The 24,825-nt window shown below is 55.7% G+C and overlaps 3 protein-coding genes across 5 annotated transcripts; 2 read left to right on the forward strand and 1 right to left on the reverse strand.

Moving 5' to 3' along the window:
- The first annotated feature begins 918 nt into the window (after positions 1–918).
- Positions 919–9,041, forward strand: BABAM1 (BRISC and BRCA1 A complex member 1). 3 transcript variants are annotated; one of them, XM_065874237.1, is made up of 9 exons: positions 919–1,017; positions 1,919–2,257; positions 3,499–3,557; positions 4,152–4,272; positions 4,354–4,432; positions 5,164–5,188; positions 7,152–7,281; positions 7,477–7,563; positions 8,538–9,041. In XM_065874237.1, exons 2-9 carry the CDS (start codon positions 1,970–1,972, stop codon positions 8,739–8,741), a joined length of 993 nt encoding a protein of 330 aa, XP_065730309.1. In that variant the 5' UTR covers positions 919–1,017; positions 1,919–1,969; the 3' UTR covers positions 8,742–9,041. The 3 variants fall into 3 exon arrangements, with proteins under 3 accessions (XP_065730309.1, XP_065730310.1, XP_065730312.1); XM_065874238.1 differs by having other exon boundaries at positions 941–1,017; positions 1,957–2,257; XM_065874240.1 differs by lacking the exons at positions 919–1,017; positions 4,152–4,272; positions 4,354–4,432; positions 5,164–5,188 and having other exon boundaries at positions 1,970–2,257; positions 8,538–8,741.
- Positions 9,042–10,248: 1,207 nt separating this feature from the next.
- ANKLE1 (ankyrin repeat and LEM domain containing 1) lies at positions 10,249–13,773 on the forward strand. The gene is made up of 9 exons (XM_065873782.1): positions 10,249–10,310; positions 10,388–10,540; positions 10,993–11,098; positions 11,212–11,363; positions 11,640–12,343; positions 12,475–12,652; positions 12,939–13,098; positions 13,207–13,336; positions 13,601–13,773. Exons 1-9 carry the CDS (start codon positions 10,249–10,251, stop codon positions 13,771–13,773), a joined length of 1,818 nt encoding a protein of 605 aa, XP_065729854.1.
- Positions 13,774–16,379: 2,606 nt separating this feature from the next.
- ABHD8 (abhydrolase domain containing 8) lies at positions 16,380–23,003 on the reverse strand. Its single transcript, XM_065873988.1, has 5 exons — positions 22,809–23,003; positions 20,871–21,618; positions 18,920–19,090; positions 18,569–18,785; positions 16,380–17,084 (listed from the first exon to the last, which is right to left on the reverse strand). Exons 2-5 carry the CDS (start codon positions 21,608–21,610, stop codon positions 16,914–16,916), a joined length of 1,299 nt encoding a protein of 432 aa, XP_065730060.1. The 5' UTR covers positions 21,611–21,618; positions 22,809–23,003; the 3' UTR covers positions 16,380–16,913.
- Between the last annotated feature and the right edge of the window lie 1,822 nt (positions 23,004–24,825).

Consider the following 24,825-nt stretch of genomic DNA (forward strand, 5'->3'; position numbering starts at 1 on the left):
GAAGCTATGAGGCTGAATCTTCCTGTTTCTGTGTCCCCAAAGGTAGTAGCGAGAGAAGTTGCAATTCTCTGACTTCGGGGTACCCGGGGCATTGAAATTCTCATTCTTAGCTTCTGCTCTGGCCATATTAACCTGTGAGAGGTTCCACCACTCCAAGGCTCTTCAAAGCCTCCAGACTTTTGCCCAGGCGGTTTCTTCTGCCTGGAATGACCTTCCTCCTCTTGTTTTTCTAGCAAATTCTCCATCCTTCAAGGCTCATTTTCCACAGCCCCTCTGGGCTGTCACTGAACCAGAGCCTGGCTGATGTGGACAGGCTTAGCAGACTTTAACAAATAAAGAAACTGAGGCTCAGTTTTTAAGTGGTTATGGAGCTGAAGGGAGAACTGTGCATGAAGAAGGAAGGGTGGTTTGAAATAGTTCTGGCTTAGCATTTTTTATTTTTTGCAAATATTTGTGAAATAAGGAGCAGAATTAAATAATTGGGAGGGCCCTTGGGCTCTGGACCTCGCCCACCTCTGCCGCAAAAACCCCTCACTGAGGTTCAGTCAACTCTATTAATCACCAATCAGCCCCACCTCTTCTAAATCCCACCCAACTCAGTCCCGCTACGTTTAATCCCACTGCAAACTAGGACTTCTCCATCTTTCTCAGACTGTCCCATTGAAAACCCAGCTCCACTCTGCCTTGTTACGGTAGAAACGCTGACCCGCGCAGTCCGAATCCGCCAGAAACATAAAAGCTCCGCCTTATCTGACTTTAGCCAATCACATTCCAGATCCCGCCCCCCTCAGCTCCTCTCCAGTCTATCACAATCCAAACCCCACCTCCTAGAACAGTATCAGCCTATCAGCTTCCAAGGCTCTCCAGCCTCGTCCCATACATCTCTCCTCTAGGCCTGCTGCCTGCTGAACTACATTTCCCAGGAGGCGTGGCGGCCGCGCCGTACCATTTCCGGCTGGCAAAGATGGCGGTTTCCTAGCGAGTCGGCAGCTGAGTCGGAGGGAGGCTCACGCTACGGTGAGCAGGAGTTGGGTGGTGAAAGCGTGCGGGATCCGTCCCTAGAGGCCCAACTTCCCTAGCTCCACAAATTCAGCCCCTCACTTGCCCTGAGGTTTCCGCCTTCAGCTCTGGTTTCTCCTGCAGTCTAGCCTCCATCCCTCTTGCTGCAGCTAAGCTGTGTTTTCCTTAGAGGTTGTGGGGACTGCAAGGCTCAGAGACCATCCCCGGCAGCCCGCACCCATTGCCCAGATGGGCAGACTGTTCCACTAGCGTCCTGTTTTTCCTCAAGGGAATTGTAATACCAGATCTGCTCCCCTTCCGTGTGCAGACACCCCCTAGGCAGCCAGCGCTCCGCTGCGGAGGAGGGAACCCTAGAAGTTATTATTCTTTTATTCACCAAGACCTCTTCAGTTTCAGGTAACAAAAAACCCAACTCAATCTGGTTTAAGCAAGAAAGGGAATTTAGGCATAGCTGGATTCAGGTGCTCAGAAGTGTATCTGTCGTTTTTTGGGTGAGCATCATTACAGGCAAGCTCTGTTTTCCTTCTTGGAGGCAAAAGAGGCTCCTAGCAGCTCTCGACTTGTAACTTCCCATCTTTGCAACTCTGACGAGTTCCTTTTCTCTAACAGCACTATTGGAAGTCTCAGAGCTGCCCCTCACTGGCGTGTGTTGGGTCCTGTCCCTACCTCTGAGCCATTCACAGTGGCTCACTAGCCAAAATGGGGAGGGGAGGGGTTAGCCCTACCGAAAAAAAAAGGGAGACTGTTGTCTCGAGTCAGAGTGGATGCTGGGCTGATAAGTGTTAAAGGCACCCATCCTAGAGATGAGGAAACTGAGGCCCTGAGAGGAGTTACTTTTAGTAAGCGACTCATGCCCTGTTCTCCTGCCCAATAACCAAATGCTTTTAAAACCCCTAAGGGAAGGATCCTGGCTTCCCCCATACCTACTCCATCCAGCCACTCAGGAGCCATGGAGGTGGCGGAGCCCAGCAGTCCCGCTGAAGAGGAGGAGGAGGAGGAAGAGGAGCAGTCAGCTGAGCCCAGACCCCGCACTCGCTCCAACCCTGAGGGGGCGGAGGACCGGGCGCTGGGGGCCCAGGCCAATGTGGGCAGCCGCAGCGAGGGCGAGGGTGAGGCGGCCAGTGCTGACGACGGGACCGCCAACCCTCCCGGAGCCGGTCCCAAGTCGTGGCAGGTGCCTCCACCAGCCCCAGAGGTCCAGGTGCGGACGCCAAGGGTCAACTGTCCAGAGAAAGTGGTAAGTGAGGGGCTTGACCAGTGGCTTCGGGGTGTTAGGGAACCTTGGGTTACACATAGTCTTTTAGGATCCACTCTGGAAAACAGTCCCTTTGTTCTCGTCTCCTAGGGCTGCCACAGCAAGTTACCACAAACTCGGTGGCTTAAAACAACAGAAATTCATTTTCTCACAGTTCCAGATGCCAGAAGTCTGAAATGAACGTGTCACATTCCCTCTGCAGGCTCTAGGGGAGGAGGCTTCCTTGACTCTTCCAGCCTCTGGTGGCTCCAGTCGTTCCTTGGCTTGTGGCTGCATCACTGCAATCTCTGTCTCTGTCTTCACATAGCCTTCCCCTTTGTGTCTCCCAGTCTTCTCTTTTCTTTTATTCTTTCTTTTTTTGTTTGTCTTGTTTTGGCCGAGCGGCATGCGGGATCTTAGTTCCCTGACCAGGGATCGAACCCGTGCCCCCTGCAGTGGAAGCGCAGAGTCTTAACCACTGGACCGCCAGGGAAGTCCCCAGTCTTTTCTTTTATAAGCACACTTGTTCTTAGATCAGAATGAACTTATCTCAAGATCTTTACCTTAATTGCATCAGCAAAGACCCTAATTCCAAATAAATTCACATTCTGAGGTTCCAGGTGGATATATCTTTTAAATTTATTTATTTATTTTTGGCCGCATTGGGTCTATAGCTGCGTGCGAACTTTCTCTAGTTGCAGCGAGCGGGGGCTTCTCTTCGTCGTGGCGCGCAGACTCCTCATTGCGGAGGCTTCTCTTGTTCTGGAGCACAGGCTCTAGGCCTGCGGGCTTCAGTAGTTGTGGCACGCAGGCTCAGTAGTTGTGGCGCATGGGCTTAGTTGCTCCGTGGCATGTGGGATCCTCCCAGACCAGGGCTCGAACCCGTGTCCCCTACATTAGCAGGCGGATTCCTAAACCACCGCGCCACCAGGGAAGTCCCGGGTGGATCTATCTTTTAGAGAGCCACAATTCATCCTACTATTCCCTTGTTTTCTTGTTTCTGTGTTGAATGTTCTCTGGTTTGTTTGTTCACTCATCAACCTGGACTCCTAGTTCAGTGCTCTTTTCCCTCAGCTGCCTCCTTCTAAAGTGGATGGCTTAGCTGGGAATTGGGAGTCATCATATGGCCTTTTCCAATGGGGCTGCTTGGAGAGGGCCAGCAGAGTGGCGTGGGGGCCTGCATTAATGTTCAGTCGCCCGGTGCTGCTAGTCACAGCTCTCACCACCCTTCAACTTCACTGCAGATCATCTGCCTGGACCTGTCGGAGGAAATGTCGCTGCCAAAGCTAGAGTCATTAAATAGGTGAGAGGAATATTTGGGGGCTTGAGCTTGCAGCTATGGCTAGGAAGGGCCCAGCCCAAAAAACACAGCGCTGTCTCTCTCAGACTCACCCCCGGGGCCTGGCGCTATTGGAGAGTAGCAATGATAACTGGTAATGATACAGCTGCGGCCCATTGGGGCTGTGTTCTAAGCACTTGAGAGCGATCACACGCCACCCAGGTCACGGCCATGACTCGGAAACTCCAAGAAGCAAAATGACTTGCCTGAGGCCTCCCAGCAAATGGGCAGAGCCAGATTCAGACCAATGCCTGGCGGACTCCAAAACCCTTGCCCCTGGGCAGCTAAGTCTCATTGGGGTCAGGTGGCAGGGCCTGGATGGGGCCTGAGGACGAGCCTGCCTTGCCCTCCCTGGCACTCGTGATGACCCGCGGCTGAGCAAAAGTGGGGTGCCTCCCACAGATCAGATGTGAGACCCAGGCTGGCCAGAGGGACCCATCGGAGAGGGCAAGAGCTGGAGGGGGGGTCAGCTAGGCTGGGTTCGCGGCTGGGCTCTGCTGCCCCCACTGCCGCATGACCTGGGCCTTAACTACCCGGTCACCCTCTGGCCCTCCCCAGCTCCAAAACCAATGCCCTCAACGTCTCCCAGAAAATGATCGAGATGTTCGTGCGGACAAAACACAAGATTGACAAGAGCCACGAGTTCGCGCTGGTGGTGGTGAACGATGACACTGCCTGGGTGAGGCTGGGGCAGGGCTGGGTGCCCTGGGGTCCCCTGGAGCTGAGGGAGCACCTCGCTGAGTCCCATGCTTCCCTGCAGCTGTCCGGCCTGACCTCTGATCCCCGAGAACTCTGCAGCTGCCTCTACGACCTGGAGACGGCCTCCTGCTCCACCTTCAGTATCCTTTCCACACAGGGAGCCCCGGGGAGCGGCCTGGCTCGGCCTGGCTCAGGTCTAGATCCCAGCTCTTCCACATCAGGCTTGGGCCAGCCACGTCTCTGAGCCTCAGTTTCTTCATCTGTAAAATGAGAGCCACAAAACCTCCTGCCCCACAGGGTCGCTGTGAAGATAAAGTCAGAATACAGAAGCAAAAACAGCTGATTTGGACTCGGGATGTCAAAAATGCATCCACCTGGGGAACACTTCATGAAGGGCCAAGTACACAGTCGGTACTCAGCAAATGGCCGTATGTGACTGAAAAGTCACAATCATTGCTACAGCCCCTCCAACCTGGGCATAGCACATTTTATATTAACTTGAACATTAAAGGCTCACTGCAGCCCAGAACTTAAATATAATATGATCCCTGTGAGTTACAAAGAAAACAGTAATGAGGGGAGGGGGACAGGGACACCCATGGCTCTCTCCATGAGGAGAATGGCCCTAGCCCTGAGGGAAAGGGGGCTTTGAATCAGTAAGGGCCTTCAGGGCATCTGGTGCCAGCCCCCTAGTTTATGATCTGTGCTGAGGGAAAACAGGCTCAGAGAGGGCAAGCGACTGGGACAGGGTCACACAGCGTGTGTCCTGGCAACCGGCTCAGAGGCACCTGTGCTCTCCCGGCATCAGGAGGGAAGCCACCCACCCCTGCCCACCCATGCGCTGCTCTGCTCTCCTTAGCATTCCCACCAGATTTGGAAGGTCTCTTCAGCCTCATGTAAGTCCCCCATGGGGAAATTATTGTTCACCTTTGAAGAGAAGAACCCTTTCTGGGTAAAAGCTCCAAACAGCCCAGAAATAGTCCGTTAGGGAGGCCTAAAGCCTTCCTTTCTCACCCTTTCTCACTGGAACAATTGCTCACTTACCTGTCTGGAAGCATTTTTGCAAAAGAGGTTCCTTCTCAAATCTCGCCCTTTGTGTTATTCTCTGACAGCCCAGTGGTTCTCCACTACTTTCTTATTGATTGATTGATTGACTGACTGCTGCGCTGGGTCTTTGTAGCTGGGCGCAGGCTTTCTCTAGTTGCGGCGAGCGGGGGCTACTCTTTGTTGCAGTGCACAGGCTTCTCATTGCGATGGCCTCTCTTGCTGCAGAGCATGAGCTGTAGGCGCATGGGCTTCAGTAGTTGCAGCTTGTGGGCCCTAGAGCACATGGGCTTCAGTAGTTGCAATGCATGGGCTCAGTAGTTGTAGCGCGCAGGCTCAGTAGTTGTGGTGCACGGGCTTAGTTGCTCCGCGGCATGTGGGATCTTCCCAGACCAGGGATCAAACCCGTGTCCCCTGCATTGGTAGGCGGATTCTTAACCACGGGACCACCAAGGAAGTCCCTCCACTACTTTCTTTTTTTTTTTTTTGCGGTACGCAGGCCTCTCACCGCCATGGCCTCTCACGCTGCGGAGCACAGGCTCCAGACGCACAAGCTCAGTGGCCATGGCTCACGGGCGCAGCTGCTCCGCGGCACGTGGGATCCTCCTGGACCGGGGCATGAACCCGCGTCCCCCGCATCAGCAGGCGGACTCCCAACCACCGCGCCACCAGGGAAGACCCACTACTTTCTTTTAACCTGGAGGCAGCCAACTTTTTCTTTAAAGGACCAGATAGTAAATATTTTTGACTTTGTTGGCCACATCGTTTCTGTCTTGGCAACCAGACTCTGCCCATTTTAATTAGAAAGCAGCCACAGGCCACAGGTACGCAAGTGGGCGTGTCCGTGTGCCAATAAAACTTTATTTGCAGGCACTGATTTGAATTTCACATTTCTGATTGTCACAAAATATTCTTTTGGTTTTCTTTCTTCCCAACCGTTTAAAAATGAAAAAGGTTCTTAGCTTGTGGGCCCAAGTATTCTAAGCCCTGTTTTTGCCAGCCCCTTGATGGTAGCCAAGGAGGTGGTTTTGCCCATCTCAGCAGATTTTGGAAGTGAATCTATGGGGTAAATTCCTAATGGAGAACAGGCTGGAACAAGGTGGTGTGTGTTTTTAATTTTGCTAGACTTTGCCAAAGCGCTTTCTCAGGAAATTAACCCTGTTTACCTCCCCCAGCACCGGGGTTGCTCGCACACCTGAAAGTCCTGCCCATCTGATAGGTGGGAAGAGGCCGCATCTTATTTTGCTGTGCTTTTCTTTTCATTCATTTTTAAACCATTCAGTATTCTTCCAGTAAATTTGTCTATTTGTTCCCTTTCCCTATTTTTCTAGGGGGATGTCGGCTTTTTTCTTGTTGGCGATCAGATTTGCTTTTTACATATTAAGGACATTAGCCCTCTGTCTGCCTAGTGCCCTGTGCCTCAATGTGAGAACCGTCTGTGGCTGAGTGGGCAACCGGGCAGTGACTTTGCATATAAGATCTGGTCCCTGCTTCAGAGTCTCCTGGCCTGGTAGGGCAGGTCCAGCTCAGCACAGTGATGGGGGACGCTCAGGGTGCTGAGGGTGGCCTGAGCAGGCCCTAGCTTTGGGGTCAGCGAAACCTCTGATGGAGCAGGAGAGGTCAGGCAGAAAGGCGAAGATGGGGAGGCGCTGGGGCAGAGGGAACAGCATGTGGGAAGGCTCAGAGGCAACAGTGAACTTGGGAGGGGTCAGGTGGGGCCTCACATATACGGTGAGGAGCTGGGCTCTCTGAGGGTGACAATAGGGGTGTGCTACCAGGGTGTGCTCTGACCTGTCCCCCATCCCTGCGGCGCAGCCAACAGAAGACCGAGCTGCCAGTCACAGAGAATGTGCAGACGATTCCACCGCCGTACGTGGTCCGAACCATCCTGGTCTATAGTCGTCCACCCTGCCAGCCCCAGTTCTCCCTGACGGAGCCCATGAAGGTGAGGGAGGCCTGGGAGAGGGAGGGATGCCTACAGCCAGCAGGATGGTGGTTAGACACTAGGAGGGACTTCCTGACCACAGGAGCTGGGGTGCCTAGAGTCAGGTTCCCAGAGTCTTGGGCAGTAGCTGGGAAATTGTGATCATGGGGGCATAGGGTGACCAAAGTCCCAAAGGCTAGGTTTCTTCCCCTGCAGAAAATGTTCCAGTGCCCGTATTTCTTCTTTGATGTTGTTTACATCCACAACGGCGCCGACGAGAAGGAGGAGGAGATGAGTTGGAAGGTGAGAGGCTGCTGTGGGTGTGGGTGGCAGGCGGATGTAGGTGCAGATGGGATGGCTCCGAACCCACCTGCCCTGGCCTTGAGGGAAAGGGGGGCTTTGAATCACTAAGGGACTTCAGGGCATCTAATGCCAGCCCCCTAGTTCATGATCTGTGCTGAGGGAAAACAGGCTCAGAGAGGGCCAGCAACTAGGCCAGGGTCACACAGTATGTCTCTGACAGAGTGGCACCTGGCAATAGGCTCAGAGGCACCTGTGCTCTCCTGGCATCAGGAGGAGGGAAGTCACCCATCCCTGCCCACCCACGCACGGCTCTGCCATTAGTCTTCTCTTTAGCGTTCCTGGTCCTGCTGGATCATGGTCATTCAACTTCCATTTCCCACATGTCTTCAGTGAACTAATGGGGCTGTTGGGACAGTGGCCCATGAGTATGTAGGGTCCTGTCCACTTCATCCCCAGCATCCCCTGCTTCTCTCTCTTCCTGCCTTCGCTTTCTCTGTGTCCTCTGCCTGGAGCACGCTTCCCTCCCTGCCTTGCCAGGCTCTGCTGGTCCTTTACATCCCAGCCCTGAACTAGTTGTGGCATCTCGAGTCGGCCACTTAACTCCCTGAGCATCACTTTACCCAACTGTGAGCAGAGGGGGTTGAGCCCAGCTCCTACTTATACTTCAGTACCCAAACGGGAAGTCCCTACTCGGAGAAAACTTCCCTGCTCCTCAAGGTAGATCAGCATGGGGGCTGAGGTCATTGTATCCGACTGTGCCTCTCCAGACTAGGGGCTCCAGCACTGAGACCTCTTGGGGTCCCTAGCACTGAGTGGGTGGCAGGAAATGTTTGCTGAATGTGGGAACGTTTTCTCGAAAACTCCTCTTTACCCTTCGGAACCCATTCCTGAGGCCCCCTCCTGGGAGGCCCTCCAGGACAGGGAGGGCCTGTCAGGGGAACCTCTGCCTGAACAGCCCTTCCTTGGCCCCATAGGACATGTTTGCCTTCATGGGAAGCCTGGATACCAAGGGTACCAGCTATAAGTACGAGGTGGCGCTGGCTGGGCCAGCCCTTGAGCTGCACAATTGTATGGCCAAGCTTCTGGCTCACCCGCTGCAGCGGCCCTGCCAAAGCCACGCCTCCTACAGCCTGCTGGAGGAGGACGATGAAGCCGCCGAGGCTGAGGCCACTGTCTGAACTGTCCCTGTACATCCAACCTTCTAATACGATGAGACATTCGGCCCAGAATGCTGGTTCTCACACTGGGCTCTGTGGGACCCCCAGAGGGAGGTCTAGGAGGTATCCAAGGCACCTGGGGAGCCCTGAAGGGAACCTAGGATTCCAGGAAGCATCCCAGGGACTCTGGACACCCATTCCCTGTGTTTCTTTCCCAGCCCATATCCCACTCCCAGTTTTTCAGTTGTGATTCTTGTTGTGCCCTGTGTGATTTTTGCCATCAAAATAAAAATCTGAGAATCCCTAACCCAGGTCCACAACGATCAACTTGTGTTAATTGGAATCTTTTTCGTTGCAAGTGACAGAAAACCCGCCCACTGAGCAGAAAGGAGAATGGCTTGGTTCTTGTGGATAAGAAGCCATGGTGTAGCTTCAGGCTTTGCTGTATCCAGGTGCTCTGACATTGCCATTGGGGAGGGCTGAAATACCCTGCGTGGTTGGTGTTCAGTGTGCCCTGCTTTCCTCCCAACCCGTGGAAAGGGGTGAGATGGCTGTGACTGCTCCCCAAATCCCAACCCAGGTGAAGTGAGGGCTCTCCCAGCACCCCTTACGACTGGCCTTGCCTAGGTCATGTAACCTTGCATTGGGCCAGTCATGGGCCAGAGCTGTGGTACACTCTGATTGGCCAGGACTCCATCAAGCTTCTCTGGGAAGGAAGCTTTGTAGTTCCATCAGGAAATAGTGTGGGTGCTCCCCAGAGGAAGGGAGACAGATATAACAGGTGCATCACTCAACTATCTTACTGGATGATGAGCAATTGTGAAAAAAAAAAAAAGCTCACCAGCTGGGTTTTCTCAGTTCCTTATCAAACAAAAATAGCTTTATCGAGAAACAGCTTTTCCTTCCCATGAGGATTTATTAGGCACCTGTGTGCCAGGCCCCTCGTTCAACTTCACACCAGCCTGGAAAGGATTATTCTCCCATTTTGCATGTGGGGAAACTAGAGCCCTAAGAGGCCCAGGGCTCCAAAGTAATGGACTCCCGACTCCGCAGAACTGAAAATGGGCAACACAGAGCCACTGCGGGAGGGAGATATTAATTGAAGCCTAACGTACTATCAGGGCTGCGTGCGCTAATGGAGGCCGCCTCGGCAGATGGTTCTGTAAGACCTAATGCCTTGGCACCATCGGGTCCCGGGAGCGTAGCTCCACCCCCTCCAGCAGGCTGTGTTAGTGTTTACGCGGTTTTGAGAGATAACGACACACACGACGACCTCCACCCTACCGGGACCTTATCGGCTGCCCCTAGCCCTGCCTGGGCACTACCTGGTGTCGCAGGCTCGGGCCAGCATTAGAGCTCCTGAACCTAGATGTGGACAATACGTCGCGGGTCAGCCTGGCTGGGGACCCTGCACTGCGCCGAGGGGCGGGGACCCTGGCTGAGGGGCGGAGCGGCGCGTGCGCACAAGGGCGACGCGGGAAGTTGGAAATCGGCAGGTCGGGCAGCTGGTCTGGGGGACCGCTGGGGCATGGGCTCGGCGACAGTCCTGGCGCGGCGGCTGCAGGCGGCGCTGCGGAAGGAGGAGTTGCGGTGAGGGCAGGGCACGGGGTGGGTGGGCCAGGGGTAGGGGGCGAGTGTCGCGGTCCACTCTGACCCTCTGTCCTTAGGGCAGTGGAGGAGCTGCTGCGCCGTGGTGCTGACCCCAACCTGGTGCTTGAGGATGGCGCGGCGGCCATGCACCTGGCGGCCAGAGCCCAGCACCCACGGAGTCTGTGTTGCCTCGAGGCCCTGCTGCGCCGAGGCGGGGACCCCAACACTCGGTGAGGCAGGGTCTGGGCTCCGGGCAGCTTTTCCGCGAAGGAGAGGGGTCTCCCGAGTCCGAGGGAAAGACCTGGGAGTCCTGGAGAGGGCGTCCCACGGTTCGAGGATGCGGACTCAATGCCCGGGGGCGGAGCTTGGGGAATCTGGGGAAGGATCTTGAGGCAGGGTACCAAGGGCAGAGGCAGGGTACCAGACCGAGGGTGGGGTATGAGGTTGCGCTGAGGCCAAATGGGGATCAAAGGTTCGGATCTGGTGGTAGGCGCTCTAGAGTCAGAGAGCAGAGGTTTGGGTCCTGGCCCGAGGGCGCAGGATCTAGGTTCCAAGTGTGGTGTCTCAGGCTGAAGGGCGGAAATGGGGGTGCCGAGAGCCAAGGCCCCGGGCGGGGGGTGGGAGGATGGGGGCGGAGATCGAGTTCTCTCCTCCACCGACCCCTCCTCCTCTCCTGCCCCAGATCGGCCGAGGCGCTGACGCCGCTGCACGTGGCCGCTGCCTGGGGCTGTCGCCGCGGCCTGGAGCTGCTGCTGAGCCAGGGAGCGGACCCCGCGCTGCGCGACCAGGTGGGGGTCCCAGCGCTGTTTGTAGCAGGGCAAACCCGGAGGGAGGGAAAGAGGAAGGAAGGGAGGAAGCGAGGGAGGGAAGAGGGCGCCCCCTGCTGACCGCGCCCACGTAGGACGGACTCCGGCCTGTGGACCTGGCCGAGCAGCAGGGGCACCAGAACTGTGTGCGTGTCCTTCGGGAGCTGGAGGCTCGTACCAGGACCCCAACACGGACCCGGGCAGACCCCCAGGAGCCAGAGCCCGAGCCAAAGCCTGGCAGTGAGTGGTGCCTGTGCAGCTGGGGGTGCTTAGCCTCTGATCTAGCTTTGCGGGTCTCTGTGTGTGACATCCACGCTCTCCCACTGTTTCTGTTTCACGACTAAGGTCTCTGGTCCGTCTCTCTGCCTCGGACTCTGTCCTTCCTCTTTGCGATTGCAGCCGCCTCTTTCTGTCTGATCTGACTTCCATCTTTGTCTCTCACTTCCTCCTCCCCTCCTCTCTGACTCCCACTCTTATCCCCTGCTCCAGGCCCAGGCCCTTGGGGAAAGGGGCTGAGTATCAGCCCCTCTGGACCTCCCAGTGTGACACTGGACTCCACAACACTGGGCAGAGGTGATGACAAGGACGTGAGCCTGGAGGCTGGCCCTGGACCCCCCAGCCTCCTTGCCCACCCTGAGATTGCTGGCACAGATGGCAGCTTGGAGTCCCCCCTGGGATGCTGGGACTGCAGCTCAGTTGCCTCCTTTGTCACCGCGGTTGAGGCCTCTGGAGCTGAGGACCCAACCGCCCACATGTCCCCCTGGGCTGGTGTCCGACCCTCCCAGAGGGTGCCAAGATCTTCGAGTACCCCACAGCAGGAACATCGAGCCCTCGTGGAGGACAGGGAGGCAGAACTAAATGCCCGTCTGCAGGCCCTGACTCTGACCTTGCCAGATGCCTCCCCCTCCCCCAAGTTCTTCCCAGAGAGGAGCCCAGCCCATAGTGCCCCTTGGGAACCACTGCCTGGACCCTCTGACTTCCACATCCCAAAAGATGACCAGTTGTCCCTCGACAGTGATGTGACTGCCCTCTGGCTGACAGAGGATGAGGCGAGCGCCACAGGTGGCAGGGACCCCATCACCTCTTGCCAGTGCCCACCGGACCCCACCACGTCTGACCTGGAGCTGCTGCAAGGGCTCCGGGCACTTGGCAAGAGCCGCGGTCCCATCACGTCCTTCACCCGGCCATACTACCTCCAACCACTAGAAGAAGCCCAGGCTGCTCGTGGTTAGTATCCAGAGTCCAAGGAGCCTCCAGGAGTCCTCGGAGACCCGTGGCTCTCAGTGCAACCTACTTCTCCCTTCATCTCTGGGAACCATCCTTTCCTTTGTCTCTCTTGACTCAGTTTCCCCTCCCAGTCCTAGAATTCTCAGGGCACAGCCCAGAGTTGGCCAAAGCCCTGCGGACCGGCCGTATCCCAGATGCCCAGGCAGATGAGGATGCACTTGCCAAGCAGTTTGAGCGACCAGAACCCACCAGACGGTGGCGGGAGGGGGTCATGAAGTCCAGCTTCACATATCTGCTGCTGGACCCCAGGTACTTGGAACAGGAATGACCCAGAAGTGGGAACTGGAAAATTCTGAGATTGGTTCTTATCTGCTGTGTGTCCTTAGGAAGGGAACTGGCCCTCTCTGGTCATCAGCTTCTTTATCTATATAAAGGCAGTTGGATCCAATTCAAGCTGCTGAGTGTCCTTGGCGAACAGCCACCCACCCTGCCTTTTATAAAACGGGTCACTGGACGTGGGTTGCTCTGTCTTTAAAGACTGCCTCTGGGGCGACTCCCGTCACTTTTCCTTCTCTGAGCCACCTACTTCATCTAGGAAGACTCAGAACCTTCCAGCCCGAGCCTTCTCACTGACCCTGGCTGAATGCCTTCGGATTTTTGTCCATGCCATCTTCTACGTGGGCAAGGGAACACGGACCCGGCCGAATGCTCACCTCTGGAAGGCCCTCAGCCACCGAGGGTGGCCAGGAAAACAGGTGTGAGGATAAGGACCAGGTTCATGGCAGGGGTGGCACAGTTGCGGGCAGGTAGAGGAAAGAGGGAGTTGGGGGGCAGGCCTCTGACCCTGCCCTGGCTCCCCCCAGGCCTGCCCCAAGGTGCGCCAGATCTTAGACATTTGGGCCAGCGGTCGCGGTGTTGTCTCCCTGCATTGCTTCCAGCATGTGGTTGCTGTGGAGGCTTACACTCGAGAAGCATGTCTTGTGGATGCTCTAGGTAGGTGCCTGGCTTGTGGGGTCGGTGGGGGGGTGGTCACATGAAGGGCACTTGATCTACCGATTCCCTCACCCCTTGCCCCTCAGGGCTGTTCATTCATTCAATGAGCAATTATTGAGCACCAATTATGTACCTGCGCATGCACAGATTTTGCTCCATTGGTTTATCCCTGCTTGAGGGCAATACCCAGTGGGTTTACTGGCACATACTTCTGCCTGGGGTTCCTGGAGTCTGCTTTTGTGACCTTACTCCTAATCTCCCCAGGGATCCAGACGCTGACCAACCAGAAGCAAGGACACTGCTATGGAGTGGTGGCCGGCTGGCCACCCACCCGGCGCCGCCGCTTGGGGGTGCATCTGCTGCACCGTGCCCTCCTTGTCTTCCTGGCTGAGGGTGAGCGAGAGCTATGGCCCCAGGACATCCAAGCCCGTGGCTGAGCACTGGGGAATTGGCCATCCAGCCTAGGTCGAGATCAGGGTGTTTGAATGTTCCAGCTGCCCCGCGCTGAGAGCAGCCCCCCGTCTCCAGCTCCAGAAGGCTGGTGGGGGAGCAGCAGGACAATCTCTCCCTCGGGCTGAGGGTGGACTTTATTACAGATGGAACTGCTGGAGAGGTAGTGAGCTCCCTGTCATGGGTGGACAATAAGGGGATGTGGGAGGAGAACAAGTAGACCAGAAGGTTCTTTGGAACACTCTGGTGCTTTGAAATATGCCAATGCTTTGGTAGTTTGGTCCTGTTTGGGCAAACAGAGTCCATTTTTATCTCCCTGACACAGGGGACCTACAATGTAGGCTGGGCTGGGGGCTTCCTCAGCCACATGAAGGGAATCTGCCCAGCTCAAGAGTTAGGTTTCGCTGCTTCCCAGCTGTGGGACCTCGGACCAGCAATTTCTCTGTCTGAGCCTCACTGTCCTCAGTTGTACACAATGGGGAAAGTGCGAGGTTCTACCTCAGGGGGTCACTGAGGAAATCAGATTAAACCGTCATGGGGTAAAGTGTTTGGCTCAGAGCCCTACTGAGCCAGAGGCAGCCCTGCAGGCGGAAAGTCTCTGGGGGAAGGCGGGGGGTGTCGGGATGTTCTCGAGGTACCGACTTGTGTATTGAGGGGTGGGCAGAACTGAGGAGGTCATCGCGGTGTGGATGTGAGACACCAGCTCTCCTTGGCATCACTGTGACTGGAGCCTCCTGGTGTTGCTTCTCTGAACCTGTTTCTTCCACTGTAAAATGGGATCACTAACCCCATCACTAACCTCTTTGCTCTTTATGCAAAGAGCTTCAGTAAGTGCCAAGCCTCTATCCTGGTGAGGTGGTGGCAGGATCACTTACATTTTCCAGAACTTGCTTCTTCAAAGCAGTCCAGTGGGTTTAGGGACTTGGTGAGATCCGCTGCCTCATTGGGTTCACCTGCCTGTCATCGTTGCTCAGAGAACCAGGTCCTGCAGGGGGCGGGCTAAGGTTCCACCTGCCTCCTGGCCTCCACTGCTGAGCCCCTGGCTACTCTGGCTGCTAGGGTAATTAGGGTTCCTGCCTCTGGAGTGGGCCTGGGCTCTACCATTTTTAACTGAGCTGAAGAAGCCTCACTCCGAGCTTCCCTTTCCTCATGTGTAAGACAAGTAATTCTCCCAGACACCAAGTAGGTGCTTGATAAAGTGATAGCAATTAAAACAGCATGCTGGGACTTCCCTGGTGGCACGGTGGTTAAGAATTCGCCTGCCAATGCAGGGGCCACGGGTTCAAGCCCTGGTCCGGGAAGATCCCACACGCCGCAGAGCAACTAAGCCCGTGCGCCACAGCTACTGAGCCTGCGCTCTAGAGTCCATGAGCCACAACTACCGAAGCCCGCGTGCCTAAGAGCCCGTGCTCCGCAACAAGAGAAGCCACTGCAGTGAGGAACCTGCACACCGCAACGAAGAGCAGCCCCCGCTCGCCGCAACTAGAGAAAGCTCACGTGCGGCAACGAAGACCCAACGCAGCCAAAAATAAATAAATAAATTTATTAAAAAAAAAAACCGAACAGCATGCCATCTCTCAAGAATACACAAACAGAAAGAATCCAGAGACATCCCTCCACCCCGCCACAAAAAGAGGCCCAGAAGAGGAGGGATTTGTCTAAAACACAGGGTATCCCAACCTTGGCCCTACTGACTTTTGAGACCAAGTTACTCCTTGCAGTGGGGGCCGGGGGCCGTCCTGTGTACTGTAGGGTGTCAGGCAGCATTCCTGTACTCCACCCACAAGATTCCAGGTGCACCTCCCCCTCCAGTTGTGATAATCAAACATATCTCCAGAATTTGTCAACCAACAGCAGTGCCCCTGTAAGAACCCCTTTAAATTAAAGGTGGGTTCACAAACCAGTGGGGAAAGGACCAAAGGTGCAGCAACTGAGGGGACAAATCTCCCACTGGCCACACAAACCACGGGTAAACCTAGATATACATACATTAGAATAAAATATAGAGGACCAAGAGCACAGCCATGGAGCAGGGAAATCCAGAGAAATCTGGATTCAAAAAAAAAAAGATTCGAAATAAAAATCATCGTGACAAAAGCCACTCAAAACCAAGTTATAAGATAAAATGGGACAGTAAGAGGTACTAACTTGCTGTGTGGTGTGGAGTGAAGGGGATTCAATGAACCTATGGGTGTCAGGCACTCAGCACAGGGCTTTGCATACAGCTGACACAATTATGGCTACTGGAATCAGATGCAACCGTCCTCGGATCCTCACCTCAACTTCAGCATCGACCTCAGTTGGTTCTCCTCCTCCCCTCCAGGGACGGGCAGCTCACCCCCTATCCACCTTCTGCTCCGGAAATACTGCCCAAGTAGCCCCTGCATTTTGAGGAGGGAGGGGAACTCGGGAAACAAGCCTGAACGGCCGACATCCTCAAGTCTCTGTGGGCCAGCCCTGAGGGGGAGGCATTCGATTCAGTTCAGTCTGCACCCCTGAGGGGGGGGGCACTCGACTCAGTTCTGTCTGCACTTGGGGAAACTGAGGCTCAGGGCGGCCCCGCGCTTCGGTCACCCAACACACGCCTGGAGGCTCAGATTGTCACTTTTTATTGAGTTACAAGTTGAGATGTGCGGGTTCGGTGGTGCCAGCCCCTCCCAAACCCTCCCTCCTTGGGCCACAATAGCTCCCAGCGCCGAGGAATGGGGGGTGGTAAGGGGTCTCGGGCATTGGGGCGGGGTCTCGAAGGGACCTCCCTGCGGGGCTCGTGGGTCCCAGGATCAAGCACGGCGAACACGGAAGACAGAGAGCGGGGTGGTGGCCTGCCTCGGCCCTGGCGTTTCGGGGTAGGGGGCTTCTGTACAAGGTCATCCTCCGCGGGGGTCCCGGCTATGGCCCCGAAAAACCGATGGGTCCCGCAGGACTAGCAGAGAGCGGTGTGTCCACCTGGCTCCCACGAACGCCACGTCCTGCCCAGCCGGCCTGGGGGGCGTCTCTCTGACCTGACCCCGCCCACTGGAGCGAACGGCCCGCCCAGGTGGTCCGCGCGGGCGGCAGACCCAACTCCGGCTCCGGGCCCCTCCTCAGGCTCCTCGGCTCACTAAGCGCTACCCTGCCAGCTCAGCGGCTACTTCTTTTCCTCTGGGGGCGTGGGCAGGGGCTCGGGCAGGGCCTTGGGCGAGGGCTCGGGCTCCCAGAGCAGGAATTCGTGGAGCAGCGTGTTGACCGTTTCCGGACACTCCAGCATCACCATGTGGCTGCCTTCATCGATGAGCTTCAGGAAGGCCAGGAGCAGGATCTGCGGAGGACGCGGGCTCAGAGCAGGCAGAGACAGGCCGACGGAGCTCGGGGCCAGGCTGCCCTGGGACTCCCCCCGCCCCCCCTTCTATGCATGGCCTCCAACATCAGGAAGTCCTTCTTGCAATCTACCCTATATTCCTCCACTTCCACCCAAGGGGGATCTGGAAGATGGCCTGTCACCCTGCTGGAGCCCAACTGGATATTCATTCATTCCCCGTTTATTAAGTGCCTACAATATGTCCAGAGCAGGATTTCTCAACCCGTGCACTAACGCCATTTGGGGTGGGATCATTCTCTGGGATGGGGACTGTTCCATGCACTGTAGGATGTTGAGCAGCATCCCTGGCTTCGATCCACTAGATGCCAGTGATAGCATCCCACTCCCCCGCCACAGTACGACAATTTAAAATCTCTCCGGGGACTTCCCTGGTGGCGCAGTGGTTACGCATCTGCGTGCCAATGCAGGGGATACAGGCTCGAGCCCTGATCCGGGAAGATCCCACATGCCATAGAGCAACTAAGCCAGTGCGCCCCAACTACTGAGCCTGTGCTCTAGAGCCCGCGAGCCGCAACTACTGAGCTTGCGGTGTAGAGCCCTGGAGCCACAACTACTGAAGCCCACCTGCCTAGAGCCTATGCTCCGCAACGAGAAGCCACCACAATGAGAAGCCTGCGCACCGCAACGAAGACCCAACGCAGCCAAAAATAAAAAACATTAAAAAAAAAAAAAAAATCTCTCCAGACATTGCCAAATGTCTCTTGGGGGCAAAGTCACCTCGGTGAGAAATCACTGACAGATGGAGAGTCTCTCATGCTAAGGTAGGGTTTCTCAACCTCCACATGACAGACACTTGGCGCTGGATCATTTTCTGCGGTGGGGATGTCCTGCTCATTGTAGGTTACTGGGCAACATCCTTGGCCTCCACCCACCAGATGCCAGAGCACCTCCCTCCCCTACAGTTATGACAACCAGAAAAGCCTGCAGACATTTCCAAGTGTCCCCTGTGGGGCAGAATCATCCCTGGTTAGGAACCACTGGCCCAGAGCTATTCTTAGCCCTAAGGATCTCAAGACCCTTTCTGGGGAATCTGATCTAAAGAAACCAGCTTGCCCTTGAAGAATTATGTAGCCCATCACAAATCCCAACTGTGAAGAGTGCCTTTTTTTTTTTTTTTTTTTTTTGCCATGCTGCCTGGCATGTGGGATCCTAGTTCGCTCACCATGGATCAAACCCGTGCCCCCTGCAGTGGAAGCACGGAGTCCTAACCACTGGACCGCCAGGGTAGCCCCACGAAGACTGCCTTTTAATGTGCAGTGGGGACAGCACATAAACCTACCACCTGTTCAAGGCAGCCCCACTTTCTGGATTCCACCTTTGACTCTCCATCTAAGCTCTGACGTCCCTGGGGCTGGAACACAAGGCAGAGTCCCCCTGGACTGTGCAAGGGGGATCTGAAGGGTGTGGTGGCCGAAGTACCATACCTCAGCCATGCGCTGGTCTTCCTCCACCGGCACAAACTTGTCGTGCATGCCATGGACGAGCAGGACGGGCACGGTGAGCTCGGCATGGTAGACCTCGTCGCCCTCGGGCCAGTACTGGCCACTCATCATGGCCCGAAGCACAAAGGAAGACACATTGAACGCATTGCCCTCCTTCAGCAGCTGCTTCTCTTTGGCCCCTTGGCGGGCGAAGCCAGCCCTGGGGGTGGGGAGGCACTGTTGGAGCCCTCATGACAGCTCAGCCACCAGGGGTGCCCCCATGCCAGCCCCAGCCATATAGCTTCCCCTCCCATCCACCCTGGGGAGATGCCAGGGCAGGGCCAGGTCACTCACTTGAGGAAGCTCCAAGCCAGACAGGGTGACAGGCAGTGCAGGACGCACGTGGGCATGTTGAAGATGGAGCAGAAGCTGGGCTCCAGTGCCGTAGGGCCCCCGCCGTTGATCATGATCATCTTGTGCACCAGATCTGGGTACTCATGAGCCAGGAACGTGCAGAAGGAGACACTGCCCCATGGATGGATGGTGGGGAGGGTTGAAGGGCAGTGGTCAGCAGGATACAAGCAGTGAAGGGGTTAATGCCCTCCCCTCACCCAGAGGCATATACTTGAAGGCCAAGATTCTTCCCCTGGGGTCCATGGGCACCAAATGGGGGTGAGGGATGGGTGGGGCATCTCGAATGCCCTGAAATTGAGAGACTCGTGTGTGTGTGTGTGTGTGTGTGTGTGTGTGTGTGTGTGTGTTGAGGGTGGATTTTTTTTCTTTTGGAGAAAGGATCCAAATACATAACTTTTATCAGATCCTCAAAGTCATCATAACCCCCAAAGGAGTAAGAATTACTTATTGCCAAGTGTTAGGAAAGCTATTTGATTAAACCAACCCTTTGCCTTCTCAGAGAACGTCCCTGTTTCCAGCGTATCCCTTCCCTTTAAGGATCTTCTCTCATTGGCCCCTGGGTCTGGCACATCTGCCTGCCTTATGCAAGGTGGAAGGGTGCAGGTACCTCTCCTCATTCCCCCTAAAGCAGAGTTTGTTTTGCAAACTATGGCCTGTGGGCTAGCTGCTTGTTTTTGTAAACTTAAGTTTACAATCTTGTAAATGTGTAAAATATTTTATAAATAAAGATTTATTAGAATAAAACCATGCCCATTTGTTTACAATTATGTCTGCTTTCTTTCTACAACAGTAGCCATGTGAAGTTTCAACAGAGATCAACCATTATGGCCTGCAAACCTAAAATATTTACTATTTGGCTCTTTAAGAAAAAGTTTGCCAACGCTTGCTGAAAAGAGGGACAGGATACAAGCAGGAGTCAGGTGGGCTTGACTGTCCCGGTGACTCACTGTGTGCCCTTGGGCAAATTGCTTAACCTCTCTGAGCTACCATCTCCACATTTGTGACACAGTAACTGTGCTGACCTCACAGCATTGTTATGGGGTCACAGGAATTTCCACAGGTGGGTGCTCATTTAATTGGAGGAATCATTTAGCATAAGCATCCACTTTGAGGTATGTTTTCATATAAGCAAATAGGAGCTATGCTATTTCCCAGTCTGGCTTCCTTTCTTTTGGAAACTTATGTAATATTTCCTTTTCTTGTCTAGTTGCATGGGCTACAACTGCTAAAACAGTGGTTCTCAACCTGGCTGGCTGATCAGATCCTGCCTTTCCTCCTGGGTAAAGGACAGAATGGTACCACTTGGCAGTGATCAGGCACCCAGGTCCAGAGCCTTCCATGGCGTGGGCTCTCATCTAAATGCTAGGTGGTATATCTGTCACCCCTTTAAGGAAGAATGAATTATAGCAACCTGTGCCCTTGTAAACAAAAATTATGGGATTCCAATTAGTCTTTCCTTGGAGCCCTTGGGGTCTCCAGAGCAACCAATTTTTGAACTTAGTTGAAGACAGTGGTTCTCAGCTAGGGGTGATTCTGCCTACCAGAGGAACTCTGGCACTATCTGAAGGCATTTTTGATTGTCATGATCATCACTAGACCATTGTGCTAGTGGCATCTAATCGGTAGAGGTCAGAGACGCTGCTAAACATCCTACAGTGCACAAGAAAGCCCCTCACAGAAAAGAATTACCTGACTCAAAATGTCAATAGTTCAGGGATTGAGATACTGCTTTAAAACAATGTGAAACAATAGCATTGGTGGCAGGAATCCCTGTTTTGTTGCAGATGTTAGCAGGATTTTTCAAGAAGGGAAATCAGTATTTTGTGAGTAGGTGTCCAGTTCCTGCCAGTCTCCACCCTTCACCTTCATCCCCACCCCAGTGTTGGCTCACCCGTAAGAATGCCCAATGAGCACGTTTCGCTTCTTGGCATAGCGCTTGAAGATGGCACGCATGTCCTCTGCCAGTGCATAGAAGGTGTAGGCGGCGGCCACCTGGGGCGCTGAGCTGGCCCCGTGGCCGGCCAGGTCGGGCGCCACCACCTCGTAGCCCAGGCGCACAAAGAAGTCCAGCTGTTCCTTCCAGATGGCCAGGGAACCGCCGACACCGTGGATGAAAAAGAGCACCACATCGGCCTGGGCGCCCTTGCAGCTGGTGATGCGCTTCTCACAGTCAATGTGGATGGTCCGCTTGGGGCGTCGGGCTCGCCGCCGTCGTCCGCCACTGCCACTCCCAGCACTGCCTGGGCCCGAGCGGGTATCGCTGCCCGCTGGGTCAGCCAGCTCTACCTCGAGGGCGGCTGGTGGCTCCCCAGAGCCGTTCTGCCCGTGCAGGAGGTCAGCTCGTGGTGCCCGGCCCAGGTTCTCCACCAGTAACCGCCCATTGCGGTACACGGTGATTCTGCGCTGGCAGTGGACCAAGCCAGATTGGTCCCCCTGGGCGGCGTCTGACAGTGGTGGAGGTGGGGTGGGGAGCGGAGCGGGTCCAGCATGCTTCACCCGCAGCACGCGGCCAGGCTTGACCTCCACAAAGGTGTAGCCATCACTGGACTCCACACTCTCCAGGGGCCCCACAGCATTGGGTGGCGCGCCCAGCAGGCAGCAAAAGATCCCATCGGTCACCCCGGTCAACATGGTGTGTCCTGTGAGTGGGGTCGTGACAGCCAGGTCAGAGGCCATCTAAACAGGGAGCCTTCCACTCCCATAGCACCCATTCCCCACACCTGGGTCAGGTGAGTTGCACTGCGAGGCCCCATCTAGGCTCCAGTTTGGGGGTGGCCAGAACCAGCCACGCACTGAGATGTTTTGTCTGGTCAGTGCCTGTGTGGCGTTCGGCCACCCTTCTGGGCCAGCCTAGTCTATCCTAGAGAGAAGGTCGTGGCTGACACCAAGAGGCATTCATTGGGGGTGGCTTCCCGGAGGAGGGGACGTTGTGGCAAATGTGGCCCATCCTTGAGGACCCTCCAGCTCAGGTTTATAGCAGTAATGCCTTCCTAAACCCACTCATTCATTCGTCCATTCATTCATTCATGCACTGTTTCCTTAATTCACTTTCACTAAACCAGCATACCCTGAGGGCTCCAAAGGCATCTAAAAATGTGCAGATCCCAAAGAGCCCCCATCCCAGGCCTCTAAACCTGGCTTCTGAAAGGTGACACCCTGGGAGAGGGGTTTCAGGACTGAGCTCCAGAAGCCCTTGCCCAACTCCCCAAGACCATGAGTGCAATGGGTCTGTTTCACAGACCTACAAGCTGAGGCTCAGACACTCTGGGAAGAAGGTGCTCTGTCCCCACTGCTCAGTACCTTGGGTTCTGGGGAATCTGGCACACAGCCCCCAGTGGTGGAGATGAGGATGGAGAAGGTAAAGCCCTGGCTGGGGGCCTCCAGGCCTCCATCCCGCTCCGTGGGCCACGGCCCTCACTCCGTGTCCATGGCAACTGCAGGCAGTTACATAACTCGAGGGGGATACCCATTGTTTAGGCCCTGGTGATGGGACCAACCCCTCCCCGTCCCCATCCTGGGCTCCGCGGGGATAATGAACGCCGAACACCCGTCCTGCAGTGGCCCGTACTTGCTGAGGAAGGGGGAGCAGGCCGCGCCCCCCACCTCCGGCGGGGTTCCAACCCGGGATTGCCAAAGGGGGCGCAGATGCGCCACGCCAGACCCCCTCCACAGAGCCAGGCTGCCGCCTCCTGGGTGCCCGTCAACCCTGCGGCGGGGTCGAGGCCACTGGGGCTCCGTGGCTTCCTAAGGGCTTTGTGGACACCCCCCATCCAAAGTGAAAGACCCAGGGGCCTCAGTGTCCCCTTCCCACGGCCCGGTCCCTGCTCACCTCATCGAGGGCCCTGGGGCCCGGGGCAGGGCAAAGGGGTCCCGGGCGGAGAAGCCGGCGTCCGCCTGCAGGCGCCGTTTACATGGTGGCGCGGGGTCGGGCCGGGCGCGTTTACGCGGGCGGGCGCGGGCCCAAGGCGGTCAGTGCGGGGATATCCCGCTACCGCCTAGCGAGACGGCCCTTTAAGTGTCTCCCCCGGGGGGGGCGGGACCGTGCACCGACTGACTGGAGCCTTGGCCAATAGCAGCTGCATAATGACCTGGCCTAGTTAGACTGCCAATCAGAGGCAGCAACTCCGGGATGAGGGCGGGCTCTTGGGGCAACGACCCCGCCTCCCTCAAGGTTTACGGAGGTGGAGGGAGGGATTGGGCCTGGTTAACCGCCAAGAAGGGGTCGCATCCTGAGGTCTTCCGGGCAAAGAGGATCTCCTCGGCTAGCCTCTGCCTCCGAACTGCCCTGTCCCCTCCAAACGGAGCCCCCATGCCCCTCTCTCTGTGCTGACCTTTCCGTTCTACAGTCTCCCAGATCTTTGCAATTTCAGGTGGGGAAACTGAGGCTCATAAATGGCACAAGGTCACAAGGCAAGCTGGGGGGCAGAGATGGGACTTGGAACCACGGCTGTGTGATTCCAAGTTCTGCAAATTGTTATTCGTTAAACCATTAAACAGATATCTTGGAGCTATGGGTAATTAAGGAATTGGAGTTTCACAAATAGGCCAATTTAACTGGTGACCCTGGTCCCAGCCGGAGCCAGAAAGCCCACAGTTCAAATCCAGCCTCTACCCTTTGCTGATATGTGACCTTGGGCAAGTCCTTTCCCTGAGACTCCATTTATTTCTCTATGGAATTAATTCCCTCATGAGTTTGCTCAGCAGGGAAAGTGCTCCATACATTATTGGCATTATTATTGTACTGTTGTAGTATTGTAGTGGTTTGCTAAATGATGGTGCAGGTAGGATGGGCTTCAGAGGACAAGGGGTTAATCATCCCTTCCCCACTCCTATCCCCTGGAATTTGCTGGCAGAGCTGGGTTAGGTCCAGCCACCCACTCTTGCCCACTCAGGTGCTCCTGGGAGACTACAGTTTATTAATGCAGAAAAAACTCCCCTCCCCCTCCCCAGGCTGGGAGATACTGGGGTGCCTGCAGGGACTCAGCTGCAAGCCTGGCCCTTGAGGGCGCCCTGGGCTTCAGGGAGAGTCTGGGGAGAGCTGTGTGGGGGCAGTGTTGGGCCAGAGGGAGGGATAGGACTGGGGGAAAGGAGAGTACTGAGGAGGATTTTAAAGAGATGACTAGGGGAGCACCAGGCAGAGGAGGTTGTAGCTGAAATTTAGGGTGTGTGTGTATGGCGAGAGCGGGCTTCAAATGCCTGCCAGATATTTTCCCTGGGGCAATGGGGAGCCGTAGAGGGTGTGTAAGAAGGGAAAGGGCTCAGATATGAGTATTAGAAAAATAGGGCCTGAACGAGGGCACCGCCAAGGGCAAGCCTGCAACCGTTGAGTTCTGCAGATTGAGAAACTGAATGACCACCCCAAGGACATCCAGCCAACACCAACTCAGACTTCTGGGCTCCCCGCCAAGGGGCGGAGACTTGGCTGGGGCTAAGGGAAAGCTGCCAGCCGTGTGCCGTCTGCCTGGCTCCCGCTGGGGGTGGGAAATTCAACCAGCCGTTTCCTGAGGCTGCCACCAGCTGCGCCACCGTCACCCCAGGGTACCCTCTGTAGAGCTACAGGAGAAGGAACTACAACTCCCAGCAGACCCAGGGACATAATGTCTTGTACGCACGCGCATGCGGAGGAGGCGCCGTTCGCCTGTCACCTGCTGGTCCACAAGAAGAACTACACTCTCCTGTGGGCCCTGACGCTCACGCCTAAGATGCGGTGCGCCTACGTAGAACTACAACTCCCGCGGCAATGAGGGCTCCGCCTAGAAGAAACTACATTTCCCAGAAGTCCTCGTCCCCGCAGCTGCGGAGCCTATGGGCTTTGAAATAGCTGCCACCGGACGGCGTGCCGGCGG

This window comes from Phocoena phocoena, chromosome 3 (assembly GCF_963924675.1).
Source record: "Phocoena phocoena chromosome 3, mPhoPho1.1, whole genome shotgun sequence".
NCBI classification, from domain to species: domain Eukaryota; kingdom Metazoa; phylum Chordata; class Mammalia; order Artiodactyla; family Phocoenidae; genus Phocoena; species Phocoena phocoena.

Bases quoted from the DNA above. Each gene is read 5' to 3' on its own strand.
- ANKLE1 (XM_065873782.1), top strand. From the start codon at position 10,249: ATGGGCTCGGCGACAGTCCTGGCGCGGCGGCTGCAGGCGGCGCTGCGG. The intron at 10,311-10,387 runs GTGAGGGCAGGG...CTCTGTCCTTAG, and splicing joins CTGCGGAAGGAGGAGTTGCG to GGCAGTGGAGGAGCTGCTGC. The intron at 12,344-12,474 runs GTTAGTATCCAG...TTCCCCTCCCAG, and splicing joins AGAAGCCCAGGCTGCTCGTG to TCCTAGAATTCTCAGGGCAC.
- ABHD8 (XM_065873988.1), bottom strand. From the start codon at position 21,610: ATGTTGACCGGGGTGACCGATGGGATCTTTTGCTGCCTGCTGGGCGCG. The intron at 18,786-18,919 runs GTGAGTGACCTG...CCCCACCCCCAG, and splicing joins CTGGCTTGGAGCTTCCTCAA to GGCTGGCTTCGCCCGCCAAG. The intron at 17,085-18,568 runs GTATGGTACTTC...CGTCCTCCGCAG, and splicing joins AAGACCAGCGCATGGCTGAG to ATCCTGCTCCTGGCCTTCCT.
- BABAM1 (XM_065874237.1), top strand. From the start codon at position 1,970: ATGGAGGTGGCGGAGCCCAGCAGTCCCGCTGAAGAGGAGGAGGAGGAG. The intron at 3,558-4,151 runs GTGAGAGGAATA...GGCCCTCCCCAG, and splicing joins AAGCTAGAGTCATTAAATAG to CTCCAAAACCAATGCCCTCA. The intron at 7,564-8,537 runs GTGAGAGGCTGC...TTGGCCCCATAG, and splicing joins AGGAGGAGATGAGTTGGAAG to GACATGTTTGCCTTCATGGG.